The sequence below is a fragment of the Phalacrocorax carbo genome, chromosome 1 (genome assembly GCF_963921805.1).
Source record: "Phalacrocorax carbo chromosome 1, bPhaCar2.1, whole genome shotgun sequence".
In the NCBI taxonomy this organism is placed as follows: domain Eukaryota; kingdom Metazoa; phylum Chordata; class Aves; order Suliformes; family Phalacrocoracidae; genus Phalacrocorax; species Phalacrocorax carbo.
The window spans coordinates 158,943,247-158,969,092 of NC_087513.1; the positions used below are offsets into that span (position 1 = coordinate 158,943,247).

General features: G+C 42.0%; 1 protein-coding gene across 2 annotated transcripts in view; it reads right to left on the reverse strand.

Moving 5' to 3' along the window:
• Positions 1-24,960, reverse strand: part of PCCA (propionyl-CoA carboxylase subunit alpha) — a 293,280-nt gene extending 268,320 nt beyond the window's left edge. For both annotated transcript variants that reach the window (XM_064440630.1, XM_064440629.1), the window contains exons 1-4: positions 24,533-24,960; positions 16,829-16,906; positions 12,929-12,976; positions 12,775-12,843 (exon numbers count right to left, since the gene is read on the reverse strand). In XM_064440630.1, the coding sequence (XP_064296700.1) occupies positions 12,775-12,843; positions 12,929-12,976; positions 16,829-16,906; positions 24,533-24,613 (276 nt within the window). In that variant the 5' untranslated portion in view covers positions 24,614-24,960. The remainder of the gene's footprint in view (positions 1-12,774; positions 12,844-12,928; positions 12,977-16,828; positions 16,907-24,532) is intronic.
• Between the last annotated feature and the right edge of the window lie 886 nt (positions 24,961-25,846).

Genomic DNA, 25,846 nt, shown 5'->3' on the forward strand with positions numbered 1-25,846 from the left:
TGATCAACATCTAAAGCTGGGGGAAGAAGAAGGAAGGAGGGGACATTCAGAGTGATGGCGTTTGTCTTCCCAAGTAACCATCACACATGATGGAGCCCTGCTTTCCTGGAGATGGCTGACCACCTGCTGCCAATGGGAAGGACTGAATGAATTCCTTGTGTTGCTTTGCTTGTACATGCAGCTTTAGCTTTTCATTAGTAATAATAATAACAACAATAATGTAAAGCAAAATAGTAATACCTATTAAACTGTCTTATCTCAACCCATGAGTTTTGTCACTTTTGCCTTTCTGATTCTCTCCTCCATCCCACCAGGAGCGAGCGAGCAGCTAGCTGTGTGGGGCTTGGTTGCCAGCTGGGGCTAAACTACAAGAGTGTTCACTACACTGATGTCCACATGCACTTAGAGAGAGCTATGGTACCCAATTATAATCTAAGATTACAAAGAAAATGCAAAGGGATACAAAACAAATTTATAATTTCTTAATAGCCTTTCTAGGACAGGCAGTAGCGTAGAATAAGATTTTTGTATTACTGTAAAAAGGGTCTCTGAGGATGAAAAAGGAAGAGCACATAACAGCTTTAGTCAGGCAGCTCAGACCGCTTACATGGAAGAAAGGATGTGAACTGTACCCCTTTTTCTTTTTCCCACTCCCCACTTCCAAAGTGCTGTCAATCACGGCCCCCAACAGGTACCATCAGTGCCACACTGAATGTATGGTTGCTTCTCAGATTAATTCTTAATGCTTCAGGAAACTACATGTGGAATAGAAAGGATTAGAACAAAATTATGAAAGGTGTTGGAGACACACTTCCTGGACAGCAACGTTCCATTAGTACACAAGTCAGCCAAGGGAAATGACATGCTTTCACCAGCAATCAGAATGTCACAAGTTTGTCAACAGCTAAGGCCATATTAAAAGTGGTTACACTTTAAGAACTGCCAGCATCCTACCTTACAAAGTCTGGAGTTACAGATCAACAAGAGAGCAGATATTAAATACCAGCTGCAAAGGCAGTGCAAGAATTCATGCAATGCTATACATCAAATTACATCCAGGAATGAAATTCAGAACATTGCCTGCTTAGCACAGCAAGACAGAAACCAAAAAAAGGTATTTTATCTAAACAGAACTCATGCATCTCTATCAATCCAAGTCACCACTAAGTATAGGTATTACCTTGCACCAATTAGTCACATACAGACTACCATTCTTCCCCTATATCAAACAAGGTACATACGGGGGGAGTGGGGGCCACACATTGGTTTGGGTTTTTGGGGGGCGTTGTATTGGGTTTGCATAGCAAGGTTTTGGTAGTGGGGAGGCTACAGGGGGTGGCTTCTGTGAGAAGCTGCTAAAGTATTCCCACGTCCAATAGAGCCAATGCCACCAGCTCCAAGACAGACCTGTCGGTGGCCAAGGCCAAGCCCATCAGCAGCAGTGGTAGTATCTCTGGGATAACATAGTTAAGAAAGGGGAAATCTGTTGCACAACAGCAGGCAGAAGAGAAGAATGAGAATGTGTGAGAAGAACAACTCTGCAGACACCAAGGACAGTGAAGACAGAAGGGGAGGAGGTGCTCCAGGCACCAGATCAGAGATTCCCCTGCAGCCCATGGTGAAGACCATGGTGGGCACACTGTCCGCCTTCAGCCCACAGAGGTGAGCGGTGCAGCAGATATGCATCCACCTGCAGCCTGTGGAGGAGTCCACACCAGAGCAGGCTGATGTGCCCGAAGGAGGCTGTAACCCTGTGGGAAGACCACGCTGGAACAGGCTCCTGGCAGGACCTGTGGAGAGAAGAGCCCACGCTGGAGCTGATTTGCTGGCAGGACTAGTGACCCCACAGGGGACGCACACTGGAGCAGTTCATGAAGAACTAATCTGTGGGAAGGACCCACTTTGAAGAAGATCATGAAGGACCTTCTCCCACAGGAGGGATCCCACACAGGAGCAGAAGGAAAATGTGAAGAGGGAGGAGTGGCAGATACATACATGATGAACTGACCACAACCCCTACTCCCCATCCCACTTGCTGGGAGGAAGTAGAAAATTTGGGATTGAAGTTAAGCCTGGTAACAAGAGGGTGGGGGGAAGGTGTTTTTGAGGTTTGGTTTTATTTCTCATTACCCCACTCTAATTTATTACCAATCAAATTCATTTCCCCAAGTCAAGCTGCTTCTGCCTGTGATGGTAATTGGTGAGTGATTGGGAAAGTTAACAAGCAAAACAGACTGGACACAGCTAGAAAGCTAAGAGCAGAATGACTCTGGGGAATTCCTGTTGTAATTGTGGTAAAGGGACAAGGGATGGATTGTGTGTGAATTGTCCACTTTTATTGGTGTTGTGATGACATTTTGATTTTGGCATGGGGAATTCTTGATGTAAGTGAAGTTTGTGAAGATTGTGTGATCAATATGATGAATGTGGATTTTAATGATAGTTTTTAAATATGTGATTCAGAGACAAGGGGTGCTTTTACCACAGAGGCTTTTGGGGGTTTTGGTTTGGTTGGGGGGTGTGTTTGTTTTGTGTTGGGTTTTTTGTTGGGTATTTTTGTTTGTTTGGGGGTTTTTTGTTTGTTTTAATCTAAACCAGTCAAACCACCCAGTGCTACTTTTTGTTTAAATGTGTCAGGATGTAAACTCATCCTGAAAAATAATCAAGAAAGTGCCAGAGCTGTAAGCTGTTTTAGAAACTCCTCAATTTCACAGATTTAAAATTGACACTATCATTTAGAAGAATTGCTATATTAATTTCCAATGGAGACCTGAAATCAGGCTTCAAGGCTGACTATACTGACCTAAAAGATTAAGCTTTAGCCAGACACTAAGAGAGAAGTACTAAACTAAAAACTAGTTATGTCATAGTATTTATGACTCATGTTGACCAAGACATGAAAAAAGTTTCAGGATAGAATAAGTTTTACCATATAATTTGATATTTTAAGGCCTAGTACCAACAAGAAATATACATTCAGATGAACTCCTACATAATCTGATTTTTCCACCATCCTTGCTCATTCGTGCATATTTACAAGTACTTCCTGTCAACCTATGACAGAAACCCAAGTTTCAATCAAGGCCTTCATAGTAATAAACTCCATTTAAGGAAAATTTTAATTGTGAAACATGACCAGTCTGGCTAGTAGGACAACATCCTTATGTATGCAGGCATGCTAATTCAACAAAAACGATATGGAAGTTTCCTATTGGGGGAAAAATGGCAGCTACTGTCTAGTTATCTAAAGCATCTCATCTGCAAGAAAAAGTCAAAATGAGAAATAATTCATATGAAACAATCACTTAAAAATTAAGAGGAATTTTTCATAAAATTTAGATTTGAATATATTTGTATGTCTCCATGTTTAATAGTTTAACACAGGCCTATAAACTCTAAATTCAACTTTGAAGAGTCCATTCATTCTAAGAAATTGAACGTGACAAATTTTGGATAACAACTTATTACTGTGAAATTAGTGTGACAGATGAGCTTTGAATGATGATTCTACTCCTGATTGCTCCCTCACACCTGAACTAGACAGGTTTGGATGATAGAGCTACAGTTTAGTTCTGGGGTTTTTGGAGGGGAGTTGTTTTTTGGTGGTTTTTCTTGTTGGTTGGGGTTTTGTTTTTTGTTTTTTTTTAATTAAAACAGCTATCAAAGGATGTTAGTTGCTACCTACAGAAAACTCAGTGGTAATAAGTAAAAGGGCCTCTCAAATTCATCCTTTTTAAATTATAGTGCTACCTTGTTGAAATTAAGACAGGTGCTTTTTAAGAACACCACCCATAAAAGTGACATATGCATCCATACCTATAACATATTCCCCAAACACTGCACGTCTTTCCTTCTTCCTACTACACCTTCACTTTGTTTCACATCTCCAATCTTGATGTTTTTCCATCTTTCAGAAACTTCATATGTAATTCAGTTCCTTGTTTAACACCTCTCCCTAGTAAAAGGGCACCAGGATCCCATTTGGGGAATGACAGCCTGTCAGCCACCAACCCCACAACAACCTGTAGCTATACAGCTAACAATCAAAGAAAGTATCTGGCTTTAAATTCAACCCACCTTACAAGGATCTTTTAAGATTGTTTTGCTTCCCAATCCAGCTCCTCACATAGTCCCATCACATACCCCATCAGTGGGGGTTGTGGGGAAGAGGGAGCAGGGAAGGAAACTAGTATCAGTGATACAGGCTCATACTAACTTTAAGACACCAAATCTACACTGCCTATCAGAAGTACTCAGTCAGGTATTCTTCTTTCTCCTGGTCCCCAACCATGTGTCCTGGTGGCATTAGCTCTAGTGTTCATTAACCTATGCAGGGAGTCACATCAGCTTACTGATCCACATTTCTTTCATTCTCCACGGTTCTCAGATAAGCAACCTGGATCCATTTAACAATAGGCTACACATGTAGTAGTGCCAACAAGAATGTCAGGTACGCAAAAAGATAGGAAGGTAAGAAGGGGAGAGAACTACTCCTAGTAGGCGCACAGTCTTAAATCAGTTGTAAAAGCCATTTCCCAAGCACTCATGAACATTATTCACAAAAAATCTGACTCAGGTCCATCTCTGTCTAGAATTCATCCTATTAAAGGGAAATTCAACCCTGGGCCTGCTGACCAGTGTTTACACCCACACAAGAAATGAGATAGTGTTACCAAATAGCATCACTCATTAATACTGCCTGAAAACAGATCATCCTTGAATATCCACAACCACAGCTGATAACAAACAACACAGCTGGGGCAATATAAACCACAGGAGCAACAGATACAAATCTGCACAATGAAACAGTTGCTGCTGAGGACCTGGGTGACAGATAAGATCAGGAAAATGACAGACCACTCAAAGCCTCAAAGGAGAAGGGGTCCAAGGACCTTCTATTCTTGTCTCCAAGGAGGTGAGGCAGCAGGAAACTAGAGGAAAACAGAGGAATGTGGTATAACTAGCATTTTTAGTCACACTGACAGTGTTAATTGCATAAGAGTTACTACATACAGCACTTTCCACCACCACCGCTGGAAAGGTCTAGAGACTAACACGAGCAAAATGGGCTACAACAGGTGTACACCCATTTGGTTTCTTGGGGCAATTCACTGTAACAAGCACAGTAAGTTTGAGCCAGCATTACAGCAGCAGGAGCCATTGATCCAGAGCTCCAAGGACAGTGTTTCAAGCCATCTCCTCAGCAAACACTTGTGGCTTCAAAGGAAGGAGCTGCCTGGTCTTCCCCTGCTGGCCAAGAAAGAGGGGCAAGTCTTCAGAACAAGTGAAGCCTAGTGACTTCAGCCCTGCTCGGCCTGTTGCCAAGACTTTAAGATTCATCACTGAGGTGCCTGTAAATCTCTCCAAACTCCAGATACAGTGTCAGGGCCCTGCGGCCAGCAAGGCAGAGGTCAGTTTAACTGATGGCTGACTTACTCCCAACTCATCTTGCTTCTGTGCATGGCTCCAGCATCTGTCAGACATGCCACCGAAATATTTTAGCCTACTAAATCAGGAGGGAAAAAAGTTAACTAACTTGACAAATAAGGTGTCTGGTGTGTTCAGAGCACTGAAACAGCTCAGCACAAGGTCAGAAAAGTGCTAGAGCAAGAACAGGCCTAGAAGGGCAGTACCATGCAAGCAATTAGAGCTGCTTCAGGCAAGTGTATATCAGCATTTAAGTTCATATCAGAAGCACGGTTTTAAGTTAATCTCAGTCACCCCCACTTACAACACATTTGCCTCTAGCACTGAGCTGTCTCAAAGCACATGAACTGGGTATCTTCCAGGCAAAACTCAACCAAAAGATGGAGTCAAGGAAGCACATCAAACCACCACTAGCAGGCACAGGGACCACAGCACCAGACTAGAACCAGAGACGCTAAATGGGAGGCAGCAAGGACACCATGTCTTCGGCATGAATCACTTCACCCTACAGATCCAATCCTGTTACTCCACTCTACCTATTGATGTAGGCAGTCATCAGCACCCACAGAACCACTGCTTCACTCTCCGCAGCGCTGAGCGCCTGCACATTTAAGTCACAACTAACTTCTGACTGGGCTTCCACATTTTCCTGCAGCATGAACAATTCAGTACACCTTCTGACAATGACCACCTCCCCCAAGTGAGCTTTATGCCAATAATGAATTTTAATCCATGCACAGATCCTTCAAATAAATCAGCTTGATAATTAAATAACCCTCCCCACAAAGGTCAAAATATCTGGTTCAGTTCCCTCTTTCTAAACACACTTCCCACCTCCAAGGAAGTATCCCCAAAAGGTCCTAAGCATCATGCTTAAAGTATTCTACTCTGCACCCTTCCTCTCCTACTCAATGTTACAGCTTCAACCAGAATCCAACACAAGCAACGTTTCAGCTTAGCCATCAAACTACACAAACAGAGCCTAAGCATTTGTCCCCATTCCAAAGGTGATATATGCATTTAACATCATCCTATCAATGAATAAAATGCACAGCCAGTCTTTGAAGAAAAGTCCTAAAGCTTCAGCCTGTAAGAGCTTCACAAATTTCAAAGTTGGAGATCAAGCTTGCATTGCTCCTCAGAGCCAATGAAAGTTTGGTTACTTCCTCATTAATAGCACCCCCCATCAATCCACTCAGCTTAGAAGGATACAGTTTTAAAAAGAAAAAACAGACTACACTTGGCAAGCAAGATCCAGTTTTGAACAACAGCAGCACACTCCTTCCACAGAGGTATTTGAGTCTTCACAGGATGACCACCACATACATCTCTTATGCTTTGCATAACTGTTCAGTAGTTCACTTGACAGGGCAAGGGGATAAGACAGCAACATCACCTCCACCGTCTCTGATGAAGAAACAAGCAACATGCTGTCTTGATTTTGAAACAAGAGGTAAGTGCATTGAAGGAAGACCAGAGCACCAACTGCAAACTTGATCCTAACATTTCCTTGGCGTTATCTGGCACATTCCTATTCTGCACCCCTGGGAAACAACACCATTCACAAAGACTGAATTTCTAGTACATGGAGACAGAGAGTCCAGGAACTCTAGGCAACAGTGTGGGAATCATGTATTTAAACATTAAAATATTAGAGTTTCCTTTTCATATTGGTACTTGAACTAGATCTCTCCTCAGGTTATCTGAGCACAAACTCCTCAAATGCCATTGGCATGCAGTGGGCTGTTCAAAATGACCAATTTCTGGTTTTGTAGCTGATTATGGAAGAAAGCTTTGCGTATTTAAAGTAAACAGCAAAAAAGAGAAAATGAGAGTTTGGACAAACTTTAAGACCTCTGTATTCTTAAAGTTAGTTACAAGTAAACTCCTCAGCTTTGGATAAATTTCCACTTTTCAATATAATTAGGCTTTTTTTAGATTAAAACAAACAGCTAACTTCCATACAATATTTATTTTTGCCAACTAGATTTCTTAAAAACAAAATAACCTGACAGCATCCCATTAAGCTACAGGGAAGTCTTAGCAAAATTCAAAGTTTTTATTGTTTCAATCCAAAGCTCAATTTCTTCACTCAAATTCATTCAGCTCAATACAGACTTTGTACTGAAGCTTAATCAGCTTTGCAGTTTCCCTAAACAATATCCTCCCCCAACTTGCTTCTCAAATACTGCCTCAGACTCCAAGGTTAAAAAAGTTAGGAAAGGAATATAGATCTTCCATTTCTAGGTCATTTGATTTTTTGCGTTTTCCATCACTCAGAATACTATGGTTTCTAGAGAAGAACCGAACTGTGTGCAATTACTTTTACATCAATAAAAGCATTTGCATCATTTTTGGTTTTATATTATCCAGCAGAATAAGACGATGATCTGCAAAAGTTAAGAACATTTAGAGATGTCTATGCCTAAAGCAATTTAATACAACACCTGAAGTCTTAAGTGACTGATAGGAAAAAACCCTATGTTAAAGAATTATAACTGTCCACTACTCCATGAAGTTTTAGTAGTTTACATTACTTTCCCATGGGATTTTTTCAGTCATTTATAGTTCATTGCTTCGTATGGCTATAGAATCCCTGCTGTGTTAAAAAATGCCAAATAAAATTATATCTCATTCACTGCTTTATGCTATACCTTCTTTTGTTCAGATCCAATTAGTGAAAGCTTGTTCTTCATTTATCATACTTTTAGCTGATTACATTAGGCATTACAATAGTTCTCTAGCTTTCCTTGCCTATGTTTGCACCATCAGTGTTACATTTATGGTTGAGGAGGCTCTTTCATCTTAACCCTCTATTCCAATCAGTTCAGGGGGAAAAAAGTACATACAATTACTCCTGTTCAGCCGAAACTTCTTTGCTTGTTTTCTCATCCCAAAAATAACTCCACCAGATGTTTCAATTAAAAAATTTCCAAATTCTACTGGTTCTTCCCCACTTTACCTATCCAAGTGTAAAGAATTAGTGCTTTGCAAGCCAAACTCTGACTTTTTAAAAAAAAAAAGCATTTTGAACCGTATACAATTTATTTCCTCCACTTTCTCCAAAATAACAGATGTAATAACAAGTATTAGCCAAGATGTTCATGACCCTAAAAAGCACCCATTATGTCCTACTTTTCTTAACATACTCAGTACCACATAAGCAACTGCATGTTCTATAGGGAGGGTCTCAGTAGTAATTTTGTCAGGCTGATTTCCCCTACCATCCAAGGATTTTATTTCAGGACAGTTGTTAAAGCAGCAACTTCTCTTCCACAGCATAAATAACTTTGGGCATAATCTTTTTTCACAATTCACATCCCTCCCACCTCCACAAAGGTAAATGTAATCCAATACCATTTCATACCATTTCCAGCTACCTGTAATTTTGCATTAATACACAAGCACTCTGAAGTCACTCACCTCCTCTTAAGCTTTAACATTCCTTCCCTATCACCTTAGTAGTTTTAACATATAAATCCTTCAGATCTGTGGCCATTTTCCAAATTCAGAGCACAAAACAGTATTTTGTTCTTTGCATTTTCCTTCAGTTAAGCTTTATTTGGCTCTCAGCAGGTTGTTCAATTTTTGCCACATTCCCAATTTGTAACAATCCTTTCTGCTGCTTCCTGCTCAGAACAGCAAAGTTTTAATTTCTTGAAAATTCCTTTGTACTGTTATAGTCTAGTTACTAATTTTATATATTAAGGAGAGGTATGTAAAAACAAATACTGCTCTAACAGCATACTCAAGACATGATGTTCCACAGAAACCAAGTCTGAAACAAGAAAAACAAAGTAGTTTCACCAAAAGTCTATGTAGTTCAGCTACTTCCACCATCTTCACTCAGCACTATAAACTCCATGAGGATTTCACAGAATTTTAATATTAAAAAAAATGAAAAAAGTTGAATATTCAACAAAAAAGTTTTCCAAAATAAAGTGTTAGGTTGAGATAATTCACTAGTGATTCTTACAGTATTTTTGTCCAAAGACCAATGATTTTAAGGCTATGCCATCCCTATCCAAGCACCAGTGAAAAAGCCTGCTTGGGTCATTTATGCATGTGACACTGGATGAAGAATAAACAAGAAGCTATCACTGAAAAGTCTGAATTGCTCCATACCTTGTGATTGGGGTTTTCACCCCTTAAATATTTAGCGAGCATCCTCAAGGAACCCTGCTTCACTTCAATTTCAGTTGTTTTCAACCAGTATGACAGAAAGGAAAGCCAAAGATGTAACAGACTGACTGGTTTGCCCTCCTTTTACAGTTATTTGTAAAAATGGACTGGTGTTAAGAGTATCAGACTACCTATATTTCAGCAAGTAGCTACACAGACGACAAGTAATGTAATAAATATGGTGCTATTACTCCATCTCAAAGGTTACTCTACATTCTAAACAGAAAATATATCTATTCCAATTAATGCTATTTCTAAAAACTTCAATCAAAAAATATTTCTGTAAAACATCCCTACCTACTCTGGTCGTATAAAACCAGGTCTCACTGTTTTTAAAGACAAACAGCTTTGGGATGGGCAACTAGTTTGACCCTTATATTTATTTCTGCCTTTGATTCAATGACTATCATCATCAGGGTAGATGCCTATCATATTCATTTCCTTTGCAATACAAGTCTTGAAGGAATGAGAGATGTCTTGGCTTAATTCTGTCAAGCACAAAATCAAAAGGATATTCACAACTCTCCTACAGCATCCCACCACTAAGCAAACAGGTTTCTCCTAGCTACATGAGGACAGAGGTTCATTTGTCAGGTTGCATCAGCTCCCAAGTTTGATTTCAGAGCATTTGAGATTTTGATACCACTGGTATAACCAAGAAGATAGCTGTTAATGGCACCTGAACACAAATGAACAACATGGGGCAAACATAGTTTGTTACTTCATGCTAAGTAACACAGTCAAAGAATTTGGCCTCTGGACTCATCTATCAAGATTGTCCAAACTGGCAGTCACACACATCACTGCAATGGTCAGGTCATTTCTACAAACAATGAACAACCCGAGGTATCCAAGTCATTAAGACAGATTACGTTAGTTAAACTATTTCCCAGTGCAAGCACCCAAAGTAGCAATTAAAGGATTCATGGTAGACATAAGCTACTTTTTTGGTCTAATTATACATGTTGCTTATACTTAATACCACCACCCTATTTTAAGCACACAGAAAAGTGTTTCAAGTAGCCTTTCTCTCATTTTCCTTTAAATATTTGAAGGTTCTTCAATGCACACAGCTAATGCTTAACCCCATACAGATTGGATCCTTAAAAGACTGATCAAACCTAAGAGCTAAGTAGACACTATTTCACCCTTACAGCATTTGTCAGAGCCTTATCTCTAGTCCACGAACTCAAAATGTCAGCGTCTCATTTAACACACTTAATGTTATCTTTATGAACTGTTATGAGTCTATTAATCCATTTATGATATCCTAGCTTGGATTTCCTTTCTCTTATCAAGAATTACAAATTAAAGACCCTATGCATATTTTAAAGCTAAGACAGCACTGTAGATTGAAGCAGCATTGCTATTACATTTTCAGTTCCCTCTTTGCAATGCACTATTTGTACTCCCTTCCCTAAGATCATGACTTGTGATTTTTCTTGTCATTCTTATTCCCTCATTATGTTCTTCAGTCTTGGTTTTTACTTACTGCTTTCATTTTTTTTTCCTATTCTCCAGCTCATAGCAGAGTCCATACAATAAACAAAGCCATCCAGACACACTGGAGAGAAGACCAATTCATTTTCTCAAGTCCACTGCAGACTGGCAAAAGAACAAGTTTCCTCTTTTTAAACGGCTTTTTAATGTCTATTTTCAGAATTAATTCATGCCAGCAAACACGGCTGTGCAGTGCTGCTAAACAGTGAAGCCATTTATCCTATCAACAGATACCATATACACAAGATGGAACACAAGTACCCACCAGCATGCTTCAGTTTTACCAGAGGGATCATCGTTCAGAGTCGTTTGTATGCATATCCACTTAACCCTTGGCTTGCAAAAGAGATAGAGTTTATCATTATGTCTGACACCCAGCCATTAAGAATTAATTTCACAGTCCATTGAGCGTCCACAAGCTACTATACTCTCCCAGTTATGGCCACCAGTTAAAGTCCAGACCAAGTACACTCTTCCTTCACCTCAGAAAGGATTACTTGGCATAGAAATCCAGCAGCATGGCATTTGTCCTGTCTCCGAAAAAATCAAGGTTCAGTCTCTTGCTCTACCTACAGCCTATTTATATGAACTGAGCTGGTCACATAGAAATAGAACCACAAAAGGACTCACAAAAGCACTGTCAAAGTCCAAAACTTTCAACAGTTCTCACCTTTCACTTAACTCTGAAAACACCCAAGTTCTACTTTCACAGTGGTGAAGCATCAACCACGCCTCAGTTTTTGTATGTTGAGCAACCCACCACCTACATTCACAAGTCCTGTCCTGCATAACACACACTTTTTTTTCCCCTGATAGCTTGTCTGAGACATTCTATTAAATCATACCACATTTCCTTCCAGATTTCAAGAAACTATCATGGGACATTGGGGTACACCCAGTCCTTTCTCCTGTAGCAGTTCTTGCGGCAAGTAGTATGATGTTCTCTCCAGTCAACAAGGATATGCAAGCAGGACTCCACTTGTTATATATATCACAGCGGAAATTATCTTCCTATTCTTGCTACAAGTGACTTAAAATGTTTCTAAAAATAGAGGCTACAAGACTAAAAATGGGCAAATAGCTAGACAAGCACCTTACTTGTCTAGATAGCCATTTTACCACCTTTCTGCCATGCTGCTGAATAGTCAAAGCACCTCAACATCCTCATAAAATGAAACAGCTCCAATAGGCCTTTTCAACACACTCCCTAGAAGAGGGCATTCCTCTGGGAAGTGGGAAGCCACGAGCTGGATTTACCAGGCACGGGAACAATTTACACAGTTCTATACCGTCTCCCAAAATCCACTTTTCATTGCCTTTTTTGTGTACATTAGCAAAACAAAACTTAGGTTTCACTGCCACTCTTACATTTGGTGCACATATCTACAAGATGTTACTGTCTAGCTTAATCCAAGGAAAAACCAAGGTAATACGTACATGAGCAAAACACAAAAGAGTTCACACACAAACCATGCTAAATACTTGTCCAACCCTCCCACCTTGGTATTCCCTCTTTTCAAGCACATGGAGGAAAAGGACATATGCAAAGATACTATAGTGGGCACACTGGCAATGTTGAAGTAATTAACAAACCTGCAGAACAGTTGCAAGTCTTGTCGAATTACTAAGAATCCCATCTATCATTTGCATTCAAGTAGTACTTACAGCATTGGCATCAACATCACTGTGTATGGCAACTGTTTTAATCCCCATCTTCTTACACGTTTTGATGACCTATCATGTAAGAAGTGACAATTATCAACACTTAAAATACCAATAGTTTAAGAACTAACTACAAAAAGAAAAAACTTATACTTACTCGGCATGCAATCTCTCCTCTGTTGGCAATAAGGAGTTTTTCAAAAGTCTGAAAAGAATAAGGATCTTGAGAGATGAAAAAAACCACAAGTTTTTCTCCCTCCAGAAACACATTCTTTTCTCCTCCACTTCCATTAAAACCTTGGCTTATCCATGAGCTTGTAACTCTGAGATCACTTACTTTTTAAAGGGTTCTGCAGATTTAACAATGATGGTATAGCATAAAAGGCATGCTGTACTAGATCTACTTAATACACACACAGATTTAGAAGAAAAACATGTGGACAGTTCACACCAGCATTCCCTGAATCTCCTTATCATGCACTGTGCGGAAACTAGAACTCTACAGAGGCTCTAGGAGACAGTCAAGTCCAGGGAAGAGGTTGTAGCGAGGCAGGGGTCAGTCTCTTCTCCCTAGTAAGAAGCGATAGGATGAAAAGAAACGGCCTCAAGCTGCACCAGGGGACGTTTATGTTGGATATTAGGGAAAACTTCTTCACCGAAAGGGTTGTCAGGCATTGGAACAGGCTGCCCAGGGATGTGGTTGAGTCCCCATCCATAGAGGTATTTAAAAGAAGGGTAGACGTGGTGCTTGAGGATATGGTTTAGTGGTGGACTTGGCAGTGATAGGTTAGTGGTTGGACTTGATGATCTTAAGGGTCTTTTCCAACCTTAACAATTCTATGGTTCTATGATTCTGATTCCTAAGCACTGCCAAATACAACCAACAACCTCCACCCTAGAAGTGCCCATGCTGCATTTTTTTTTAAATGCACAGAAGATATTCAAAGGATGCATGCTTACCATACTTCCCAGGTATCTGCTTTTTTAAAGCTACACAAAGGGAAGGACCCCACATGTTGCCAATACTCTACAGATCATGTTTTAAAAGTTCACCCCTACATTCTGCGAGACACAGAGCAAACACCCATGCCAATGTTACCATTCTTCTGTTGGAGTTACCATCACTGTTCTTCTCCCACCGCAGTATCCCTGTGAAAGCTCCCAAATCTGCTTTGGAAAACTGCCTGTATAAAACCTAAACCTAGCCAATTTTACCTCTACTTGGAGAATGCTAGCAGGTACCTGTCGTCGGTGCCTCTAACTGGCACAGATGACCTGGAATACAACACTCATCTGTCATGGGAGATCTTTACAAGGCATTCCAATCGTAAGGAGGAGAGGTTCCTCTCTGCCTGGGGCAGAGTTGGGTAAAAGACCAATACTTCCAACTCTGTTGAGGCATGCTTGCTGAGCTGTACCAGCCTGGCCCCTCCTTGTAGCTGAGCTTCATGTGAGGAACCTGGCAAGATCCTGCATTGCCGTCATGACACTGTTACACACTCAATACTAAGTAGCAACCAAAGCACAGCAGAACAGCAAATCAAATTTAATACACCCTGAAACTCACTGTCACCTTTCACACTGGAGTGCACTTAATGCTGTAAATATACCTTCAATACTCCTATCATGCCTATAAGCAGGGGATAACATGCTGTCAGAAGTCACTTAACCTTACACCCCAGACAAAACTTCCTCATTAAGAAAGAGTGGTGGAGGAGCAGAGTTGCTCAGCACAAAAATCTCATTGCTGGGAGCAGGGGTTATTGCCATCACTGGCCTTGCTTCTAAATATACAGGTGCACTTTGATACTGCACCTGCTTGGTTGTAAACACAGGCTGCCACTGAAAGGGACAATCCTGCTTTACTCACTCACCCCCACTGCTTTCCATGCATCAGACCTAGCAGGGATGCAGCTTCAGGACACATCAGTTCAACACACTAATCGAACAGTCCTACTCTGCATCCCACACTCCAAATCAAAAAACAGGATGGGGAACCAGCAGGACTTTCCCCTTCAGAGGCAGCCTGCAGTTATACCAGATTAGGTTTATCAAACTATACCCTAAGACATTTGGCAGCTATTTTCCCTCCCCTACACCAAACAGCTGTTTTTCATATGGACTAGAGGGAGAGGAAGAATTGCCACTGCAACAGTGACACTGTTTGTTACCCCCACGTCATTAGGTAATTTGGGGAGGGGAAGACAGGTGTGAGAGGAGAGGAAGGAATACTGAAAAACCCCAGCAGGAATTGCTATTGACAGACTATGGTATACAATGTTTTCTCCCCTAGTCCAGCCATATTCAAGGTGCCCTTGACCAAATTTACTTCTTCAAAGCCAGGGTTGAGCCAGCATCACATGACCAGTTTAAAAATACTACCATGTGATAACACCACACAGAAATTAAGTGATAAAACCCTCCAAGTAAGAGCTGTAGCAAGCTTATAAGGTAAATTCAGCTAGACTTGCTGAGGAATGCATACCACTGCCTAGTATGCAGGCAAACCCACATCCTGCTCAAAAGGTGGATCTTAAGCATCCTTAAGCAAGCTCAGTTACCAGAGGTACAAATACTGTAAAAACACCACAGGAGCTAGCAATTCGTTTGGAGAGCTATTTTTAACTGGGGACCTGGTCTAAAATCCAGTGAAAATAAACTGAAAGTTCTCCAACATGCTCACACAAATTGTTGGTGAATCTAAATTTCAGCAAAGTACCTGAAGCTTTTTAGGCATACAGACTTGAGGGGAGACAAAAAAGCTCCCAAATACTTGGCATCAAGAAGTTTAACAACTCAAACACTTCAACTTAGTTCTTGGTATACAAAGAGCTGTTTCATTAATCAGATATGGTCACAGTGAAAGACAAGACTCTCAGTATCAAGAATATTTGACATTCATTTTAATTTTCTAGTTTTGCAATGAAGACACTAACATGAAGAGACTGAACTCTTGCTCCTGCTGTTAAAGACAAGTCTCAAGTCAGCATGTAAAAAAGAACCCCATCTGCTGCTTTGAAGTAACACACAGCATTTTTTTAATGTAATTTCCACTAATTAGCTTAAAAGTGTCTGTCTTGCCATTACAAAGACAAAGCAAGGGGCAGTGAAGGGAAAAGGCAGAAAAGAGCTTAAGCTATCTGTAGTAACCACTGGTTGGAATGACAGAGGGCCTGGTTAAGAGAAACCAAATACCTGATTACATTGTCTAAACACAACTACACCTTTAGAAAGGAAGGGGACCTTAACCAAGCAAGGACCATATAAGGATACAGATTTCTTCAGAAAAGTTCTTTTTAAGCCACAGTTCTGTGTACATGCTGTTTTTCCCTGTTCTCAAATCCTATTTCACTAATGGTTAACTGCTTCCACACTGGTATACAAGGGCAAGCCTATCAGTCCTGTATTGTCAGCATTTTTGCCCTTCAACACTAGCATACCTTCAGCCACATTATTTTTCCAAGTGTGTCTTGGCATGGCCTCTGAAGTAACAATCTCCCACAAGAAGCTTTTCTTGGCTAGTAACTGTAAATTGAGATTGCTACTGCAGAAGTCCCAAGATGAGGATTTATTATTCTCTCCAGGCCTTAAAGACCCATCTTTATCCAAGGTCTAAAGTTCTCACCCCCATGTCAGGTCATCTAACTGCTGCCACTATTGCATACTTTTGTTTATATGAAGTTTTTGGCTAGTCTAGTTCCCACATGTTTTAACAGGCCTTTAGCTCCCACACCATGAAAAATACTAATAGTCGTTTCATAATTTTAACATGTTCAGGCCAGTATGTAACTTCCCCAAGCTCACAATCACTTATCCAACCTTTTAATGTATGCACTTGAAGTAGTATCCAATCTTGACAAGTATACTGCAAATACAACTTCCTTTTTGGTTTAAAAAAAAAAAAGGAAAAAAAACCATGCTATTAAACCAGTAACGTACAGGGGTTACGCCAGAACTACCCTTGTTAGTAGCAACACGGAGCAGATGATAGCTTTAGAAACCAAATGTCAGTGGTACAGCAAAAAGCTAAGGAGAAAACATGCACCATACTACTTACCTTTTCATTTGGATCACACACAGATGAATACAGTTTATGTGATGTTATAAGGCACCATCTTGAACCCAGCTTTTCACACTACAGAAGAAAGAGGGAGTTAAACGTTTTCTTCCTGCTACAGTATTCCGGTAAGATAAAAACAGTTCATATGATGACATCTTGAGGAAACTCTTCCATATCCTTCCATTCTCCCACCAAGTGGATGAAAGCTTAAAGATGTGCCCTCCCCCAAGCACACACCCAACAAGCAATAACAAAAAACAATTCAGAAGCTCTAGACAGAGTCATTAGCTTAGGTATAAATTATTTTTGATAAACTCTCCACTATACCATGTTCTTTCCTCCTTCTTCCAAGAAATACCTACCAACAAGTTCTTGGAAGAATATGCACGTGTCTGTACACGCTAAGGATGGGGAGAGGCACGCACTAGGGAGCTGTTGGGAACAGAGCAGGTAATGGACTGAGCCAGTATGGACAGCAAAAGTAGAACAGACTTTAGATGCTAGTTCAGCTCCCAGTCTTCCCCACAACCACCCTGAGAGCGGTCAGAAGAGGAGGCTTTTTCCTCCTTCTCCAAGACTCCTCCTCTGAAGCAACTTCTACAAAGACCTTAGCTCCTATAGTTTTAACAATTTTGCATGGTATGTCAGGAAAGGAAGCATATATATGCTGTTTCAAAGCGAACACAACAGATGGTACACTTGCAAATTTGCAAGTGTACCAAGAAGGACATTCAGACAGGTACTTCTCAAGAAAGTCGTTTCACAACATAATGGCACTTACAGTTAACAACAAACAAAAATAATCAGAAAAGTGATCCCACACCAAAGTTGCATCAATACAGATACAGACAACTTGGGAAAACTATACTTTCTCACCCAGTTAGAATCAAAAAGACTATAAAAAGCCTTAATACCAAATATTGTCTAGTAGGAAGCACAAAACAGCAATGACTGACAACCACCAGAACTAAGAACCTGTCAACTCTGCCTGAAAGAATTCTTTCAGAAATATGAGTAAGAAGTTTAGCAGAAAGCAAAGGCTTTCCTGTGAGAAAAGACTGAAAATTATGAAGATGGACTACACTAGAAAGAAGAAAAAATAATGAAGTATATGTTCATATAAAGAGGTTAATTAGATAATTCAGCTGCTGTTTCCACAAGAGTAGTAAACACAGAATTTTATCAATTTTCCAATTATCTTAAGTTTACTGTAAGCTCATACTGCCTCTGAAGTACTAGTGGCTGGCAGTAACTGGAATGAGAACGCTCCCTGCCACAGCCCTCTAGCCTGATCTAGTTTGAGGATACTTTTCATGCTGCTTCACAGAAAGCAGAAACCAGCCCAGGACCGAGGAAGGCACCACATTTGTAATGCACCTGATATTATAATGTTATAAAAGAAGAACAATGTATTTCCATACAAGTCCCACAATACAGAAGTAAAGGAAGCCCTAGAGCATACTACCTCATGCCAGCTCAGACTGAGCTTCATGAGTAGAAAGCTGCTACAGCTTCACAAACTATTTAGATGCCAATCACTAGTGGCAGACATAGCATACACTGCCCCAGGTAATCCAGATAAACTTAATTATTCCAGAAATAAAAAGTCAGTGGAAAGCAACTGTTCCACCCTGTTTCACACACTGAGTTCTCTCCTGCTCAGCTTTTTGGTTTGGTGGGTATTTTTGCTTCTCTTTTCACTTCACTCTCCAAAACTAAAATCCAGAAAAACAACCTGAAATGCAAATCATTTGATGTGCTAAAATCAAAACCACCACAGGTTTCTTTGTGTTTTTTGGTGTTTTTTTCAGGGGTATATTATTCTTCATCTGAGAATTAGACAGTACAAGCTGTTCTAGACATTAAAGAGGGAAGATAAAGTTAAGGACCAAACTCGGCCAGCTGCAACCACACTGACCAGCTGGTCATTATCCCAAGGCTACAGCAGGACTGTTACACCTTCAGTGACTGTTTTGCTATCTAGATCCTGGGGGAGGGAGGAGCAAGGATAGCTAGAGCAAAGGCAGAGTATACTCCCCTGCTCCAGAGTACACACAGTTAAGCAGACTGAGCCCCTCTCCTCTCAAACAACATTGACAGAAGTGCTTGTGGGACCACAAATAGTCTGAAGAAGGTCATACAGGACAAAAAAAATCTCCACCAAGTTAATATTATTCATTGAAGAAAGTGTTTGTTAAGGGTCAGTGGGGCTAATCTAAATACTTGCAGTTAGCTGGGGGGAGGGGGCAAGGGTGGAAAAGCTTCTGAACTTCCTTGTAAACACCTTTTACACAAATCTAGTTTTGAACGCATACAAGAAGCCAGAAAAGCTATGGCACAGATGGAAACTGGAAGGAAAGGCTACAACAGGAAAATTAGTTAGCATTAAGTTTCAGAATCTTAGCCATGTGCTGTCACGAAAAGCACCCTGTTCAAACTTCTTACACAGAAAGAGTAAAGTTACCAAGCAATTAAAAAACTGGAACAGCATTAAACCACACTCAGCTCTGTTTTTACACTACAGAATTGGACAGATTTCACATTAAAAAAAATCTTGTAACAGCCTAACCTAATTATGCATTTATGTTTAAAAACTTAACTACCTCCTCTGACACACACCCACACACTAGAATCACTTGGAGAACCAGGTTAAGCCCTGAATTTAATACATGTGGAGTAATTTCCTAAAACAAATCAAGCATATTGCTCAACTCGGATGTGAAATTCCAACTCTAAGTCACAGTTTTGGAACGAAGGGGTTGTGGCGGTTTGTTTATATTTGTACCAATATACACTAAGGATTAAAAGCTTGCTTAATCTAGAATCCACGTCAGGAAGAGTCTATTCAGTGGTCTGCTCCCAGTCAGTCCAAGCAATTAAGTACTTAAAAATAAGAAGACATTCTGTAAATAATGCACGACTAGGGCCACAATGGTTTGGAGATGGCAGTTTAGCAGTGTTCCGACAGCTACCCAGGTGTCACCTACCCCTGGGCTCCCAAGCTCCTGCTATAGGTAGGTTTGTTAAAAGCTACACCAAAACCTCCAAAGAACTCTCAAACCACCAACCCAGGCAAGCCAATCTAACCCTCACACTAGATTCTTAATTGGCTGCTTCCCCAAAACCACACATGCCCTAGGTATTATACCTTACATAAAAATCTCCTCAGAACAGAGCCCAGAGAGCTCAGCTTGACCTAGTGACTTTTTCATATCTTGCAAAACTAGGAAAGGGCATGAGAATTGTTGGGTATGATCTATTTTTGTCATGACTTCTTACTTCAATTCCATAAAGCTTTTGTCTCTTAAATGAATAATCTGTGTTCTTGGGCTTTCATGAGAGCTTAACTCCAGATTTCTGAGTTTGGCTTGGAGCTTCCCACCTCTACCGAATCCTCAAAAAATGGAGAGTGTTAGTACTGTATTTTGGATAAACATCCTGCTTTATCCATTAATTGCCCAATAGCCAAACTGAGCTCAAACCTGAATAGCTGCGATTATATAAAGTTATTTTACAAATGTTAAACTACACCGTAGATTGCAGAACGGTACGCTTACCACACACTGCCACTTTGAAGTCTAACAAAGAACCTGCCTCCCGGGGACCCAGTGCAGACCTAGGAAGTCTCCTCAGGTGGTTTAAGGATACAGCATACAACAGCAAAACAGAAATTTACCTTGTTATTTAGAGATGGCTTACATGTCAGTTTTTAAAGTTTTATATGTCCCTCATTGAGGAAAGAAATTTCCCTGCCATACTGGTCATCTTGTAAATAACTTATTTTCTGCTTATCGGCAAAAAAAGGTCTCAGTGTTGAAATGGTGAGGCAGAGTTCCAGATTTCAGACAGGAAAGCATCATGTACCAACATGTGCTTTAAGAAGTCTAATACGGGGAGGAAGATATCTTTTTAGCATTACTAGAAAATACAGTAGCAATGCGCAACAGTAACAGCTAGAGTAGCATGCTTATTTTCATTAGCCATAAATTCTATCTCTCCCTCAGTCTTCCACTAGCAACCCTAAGATTTTTGTCCCTACACTTTCAGGGATTCAAGTTTAAGACACCACAAGAATAACCCCTTTATGTTTGCAGTGTATTTCCCATTAGCTCTAAGCATTCCTGAGTAGTTATAAACATGAAGAAAATATAATTTTTTCCATACTTTGGTTACACAAGAACTTCAGGTGTCTGCAAGAATTAAGCTATAAAGCTGAAAATGTAGCTTATTAGTACAAGACTGTACAAATCTTGTAAACAGAAAAGCAAACATAATGCTTCTGGGTTGGTGGTTGGGTTTTTTTGCCCCCTCTAATGAAGCACTTTCCCTTCCTTTGTATTCTCAGAGAGCGCTGAACAGCCGAGCACTTGTAACTGCAAGCAGATCCTCCTGAAGTCAACCACAAACAAAGATGTGGTACAAAGTTCCGTGAGGCACGCTGCACTATACATAACAGTTCTTTCACTCTTCCCAGGTTTGAGAACCACTGGTAATTCTAAGAGGGAGAAAAGAAAATAGGTTTTTCATATTTGCCAACACAGCTCAAAGTACAAGCCAGTAAATACCCATCCACCTAAGGCTTTTGTTTTTGTTTTTTTTTTTAAACTAAATCATTCCTACACCCAAGTACCTTCTCCCTTGTGCCAGTCCCAAAAGTCTGTATAGTCACACAGTGAACCAGACCAGGGGATAATCCAGCTTAGATGATGCTCACAAGGGGCAGGGAAAAATATGTTCTCAGCCAGATTTCAGTCCAGCTTATCCATTTAGATTTTCAAGGAGCAATACTGGCACAGGATGGAGGGAGACAGAAGCCCAAAAGGAAGGGCCTGTGATCAGGACCTAGCAGCTGCACAAAGTTGGAACAGTTTCTCAGAGCAGCAGCTTAAACACCTCCAGTAAGGCCAGCGCCTGAGAAATAAATCACAGCACTGTAACAATCATGCAGGAACCACCAATGCAAGTTTGGGACAGACAAAATAACAAGAAAATTAACGCACACAAATAGTGTTCCAGACTGACTTTTTTTACTCAATGTAGACTTTAAAAAAACTCTTAACTTTTTCTTCCAGAACAAAGATTTGCCCACAGTAGATAGCACAGCATACTTTGCCTAAACAATCCAAACAGCTACGCCTGGGAGCAAGGAGAAAACCAGGAGTCCCTACCTGTGGTATACTTTAAGAGTGCTTGTCAGTACTAAAATCTGTAGTATACATATTAGAAACAATCGCTGAACTCCAGAAGTTTAGGCCTACGTTCATCTCCCCAAAGTAGTGACCATTTTAATTCCATTCCTCAATGACAGATGATACCAAGCTTGCTATCCTGTCAGCCTAATGATTCTGTGCTCAAACAAGGGGAAAAACATTTCCCTGGAAAAACAGCATGGTAAAAATAATGTCACGGAAGACAGCAAGGAGCTCCCACTGTACAGATAACATCCATGACTTAAAAATGGTGGGTGCACAGACAACAACTTTTGAGGGCACAGACGGCAGAGAAACCTTAGTTCAATGTTTCAAAAAACTGGTCTACACTGACAAAATCCATATCAGCAGTTTACTCTTGATTTCATAATGTAATTATTTATCACTTTCTTCTAAGTTACTTTAAGCAGTCTGACAGTTCTCTCAGATTAGTTTCAAGACTGAAATATCAAAAGCCATCTCATCCTCATTCTGTAACTACAGCCTTCTTTCAACATCAGATTTTCTCCCAGCTCCAGAATTGCAGAGCACTCAGAAAGACATTTAGGTTATAACGTTCTAAACAGAACCAGTTCTGCATAAAAGCTTAACAGAAGCGCTAAGCTTTAGATCAGAAACAGCAATTAGTCGAATCCCCAACTCAGTGTTTCTGCACTGTCCTTTCTCAGGTGCTTTATTGATTCCCACAGGAGACAGGCAAAAGAAGTTAAGGACAACTCACCAGCTACTAGCTCTTGCAAAACATGTAAGAGCACCAAGCACATTAAAGTTTGATGACATCAATCATTATTTGCCTATGTTAGCAAAATATAAAAGAATCTATTAAAGTAATTCACGTGGAAATTTGTTTTAATAAGTGTTTTCCGATAGACTGATATCTTGAAGGTGACTTTCATACCCAGGTATTAAGGGCTAGAAATCACTTCAGTCACATAAGTCAAAGTACTATTAAGTAGCTATAAATATATTTTGTTCTAGAAAGGCGTCACTAATTTAACCTTTCTATGCTGTTACACTGATGCAGTCAGACCATACCCTTGAGATGTTAGGAGGAAGGAGACAAAGTACGCCTTTCACAGAGAGGCTCCAAAAGACTGGCTGATATCAAAGTCTTCGGACTATTTAGTGGGAAGAGCAGAAGTCTTCCACATCTATCTACACATACACAAGTGTATGGCTACCAAAAATAACGCCTTCAAACAGCACGAGCCCTCTGATAATTCCCCATCACTGCCTCCAATCAAACTTCTTTTACTTTGCTTTTCAAGAAGCTTCTCTCATGTACACCTTCACAGCAAAACAAGTTTGCAATGAATATTTCCTAAGGAAAAATACCGGGGTAAAACACATCTTTTTTTTTCCTTTAACCCCCTCTCAAAATGCCCTGCCCACATAAACCACCTCTTTTACATGATCCCTAAAGACATCTGAGAGGTTCTTCACAGTATTGTTATGGGGTTACATTCCTAGAGAGAAACCTATCCCACACTCTCAGGGGTGCACGTAGCAAATGTTTTTTGCAAGTCACTCCTCTCTCCTCCACTGGAAGTTGCAGACCTCAACATACATGTTCCTTTTCAGGGAAAAAAAATAGGTAAATTCTTCCTACTGTAAGCAGTTAGAGGCATTTTTCACCACTTTTCCCATATACAATGTAGCTGTAGTATCATTCAACTGTTACACAACACCATGTGCTAACACTGCTAGTTCTTATATTAAATAATCTCCTCTTTCTTTTAACACAATCTGCCAAAGTAATACAGAAGAAAACATAGCAACTGCCTCAGTGAAGTTACTCCATAGCCTAAGGAACAAGGTTTCTAGAAGGCTTCACCAAAAACACCAGTATAGTTCTGCAATGAGCTTCCTGCATTTTCATGAAAAGGAAGAACAATTAAAAACCACAGTAAAGCTTTAAGTGACAGCTGAAACATCCATAGCTATCTGGGGTAAAGGGAGGAGGGGTAAGAGACAGCACAGCTTCACAAAGCAGCAGCCGTTTTCTGTGAGCTAAGATTTTACTAGTAAAAAGAGCACAGGACTACACTCTTTACAGCATGTAACATGCTATTCGAGTTACACGCTACGCCCAAGTTTTAAAAATTGAAAACAAAAAAAGAAAAGGAAAGAAAAACACCCCACTGCAAGCACCGCAGGGACGGGGTACACCGAGGAAGGGCGGCCTGGCTGCCGCCAGCCCCCAGCAGCCGAGCCCAGGGCCCAGCTCCCACCGCCCCACAGCGGCCGCGGCCTCCGCCGGGCCGGCCCCACCCCGGGCCCCCCAGCCAGCACCGGCCCACCGGCCCCGGTCCGCCGGCAGCCGGAGAGCCAGCACCCCGTCCCGCTCCCCGCGGCGACCTGTCACCGACGCGGCAGCCGGCCCCTCACCCCACACACACGCACACCGGGGAGGGAACACGAGACACAGCAACCCCCCGGCGACCCCACCCGCAGCCCGCCTTGGCCCGCCCGCCCCCACCGCAGCTCTCACCCCCGGCAGCGCCCGGAGCCCCCCGCGGCTGCCCGCCGTCCCCCAGCGCAGCACCAGCAGCGCCGCTGCCGCCGCCATCATGTCTACCCGTCGCGGCCGCCGCCGCAGCTGCCCGGCCGCCCTTTCACCCGCGGCGGCGGCGGGGCCGGGCCGCCCGCAGCCAATCCCTGCAGCCGCCGCGGGCGCGAGGGAGGAAGCGCGGCCGCCTCGCCGGAGGCGGGGAGGGGCGCGAGGGGCCCGGCAGTGGACCTGCGCGCCCACTCCGGTGCCCACCCACACCCCCGTCCACCCGCGGCAGGCATTGCACGGGTGCGTGCCCTTGGGCGCGCGGCGCCGGGTGCACGCCTCAGGGCTTGCACTTGCGCGTGCGGCGGCGGTTGCGTTGGTGCGCGCCCCGGGCTGCGTGCCTCGGGGCTGGCGCTCCCGGGGCGCGTGCCTCAGGGGTCGCGCACTTCCGGGGTCGTCTGCCTCGCACCGTTATGCGTGCACGCCTGCCTGCTGTGCGGCTTGCTGCGTGTGTGTGTGCGTGCGCGCGCGGACAGATGGTTTTGTAAGTGCAGGCTTCTGCGGGGAGCTCGGGTCTGTCTGTGGGTGACGGTGTAAGGGCTTTGCCCTGTGCACGCGCACGTACAGGGCTGGCTGCCTCTGTGCAGCTGCGTCTGCTAAGAGTTGCAGCAGCACAGGCGCGTCAGCGCAGAGAGAGGACTCCGCCACCCTCTAGGTTTCCCTGGGGTAGAGGTGGAAAGCACAACTGTGCTGGCAGACCTGACGCAAGCTCCTGCACTGTGAAACCAAGCGAGGCTGGTGTGAGGAGTGGCAGGAGAGGGATGCTGCTAATCCTCTATTTCTGACATCTGCAGGAATTACTTGCTGGGCGGCTCCCTGGCACATGATACACTGGGTCACCCTCTTCTGAAATTACCTGTGAATCCAGGCACAGGGTCCCTGCTGCAGGTATCCACCATCTCAGCTGCTGGAGGTGACGGAGCAGTGCCAGTCCCCAAGTAAATTGCCGTCCCTGGAAACATGAGAGTTCTCCCACAAGGAACATGCATCTTGGATTTTTGTTGAAATGCAAGAGGCAATGAAGCTGCCCACGACACTGAAGTGTAGAAACGATGTGATCTAAGATGTTCAAATCAGTGTTCACAAGGCAAAGGAAAAACATTTTTTTTCTTTAAATAGTGCTCTTAAAGCAATGGTGATGTGGGAGAAGAGGGTCAGCCTGAGCCACCTCTTTACCCTCACTACAGTAGCAGAGCAAAACTACTGTTTCTGAAGCTGAAAGACAATTTTTCTGAGCTAAGGAAAGGA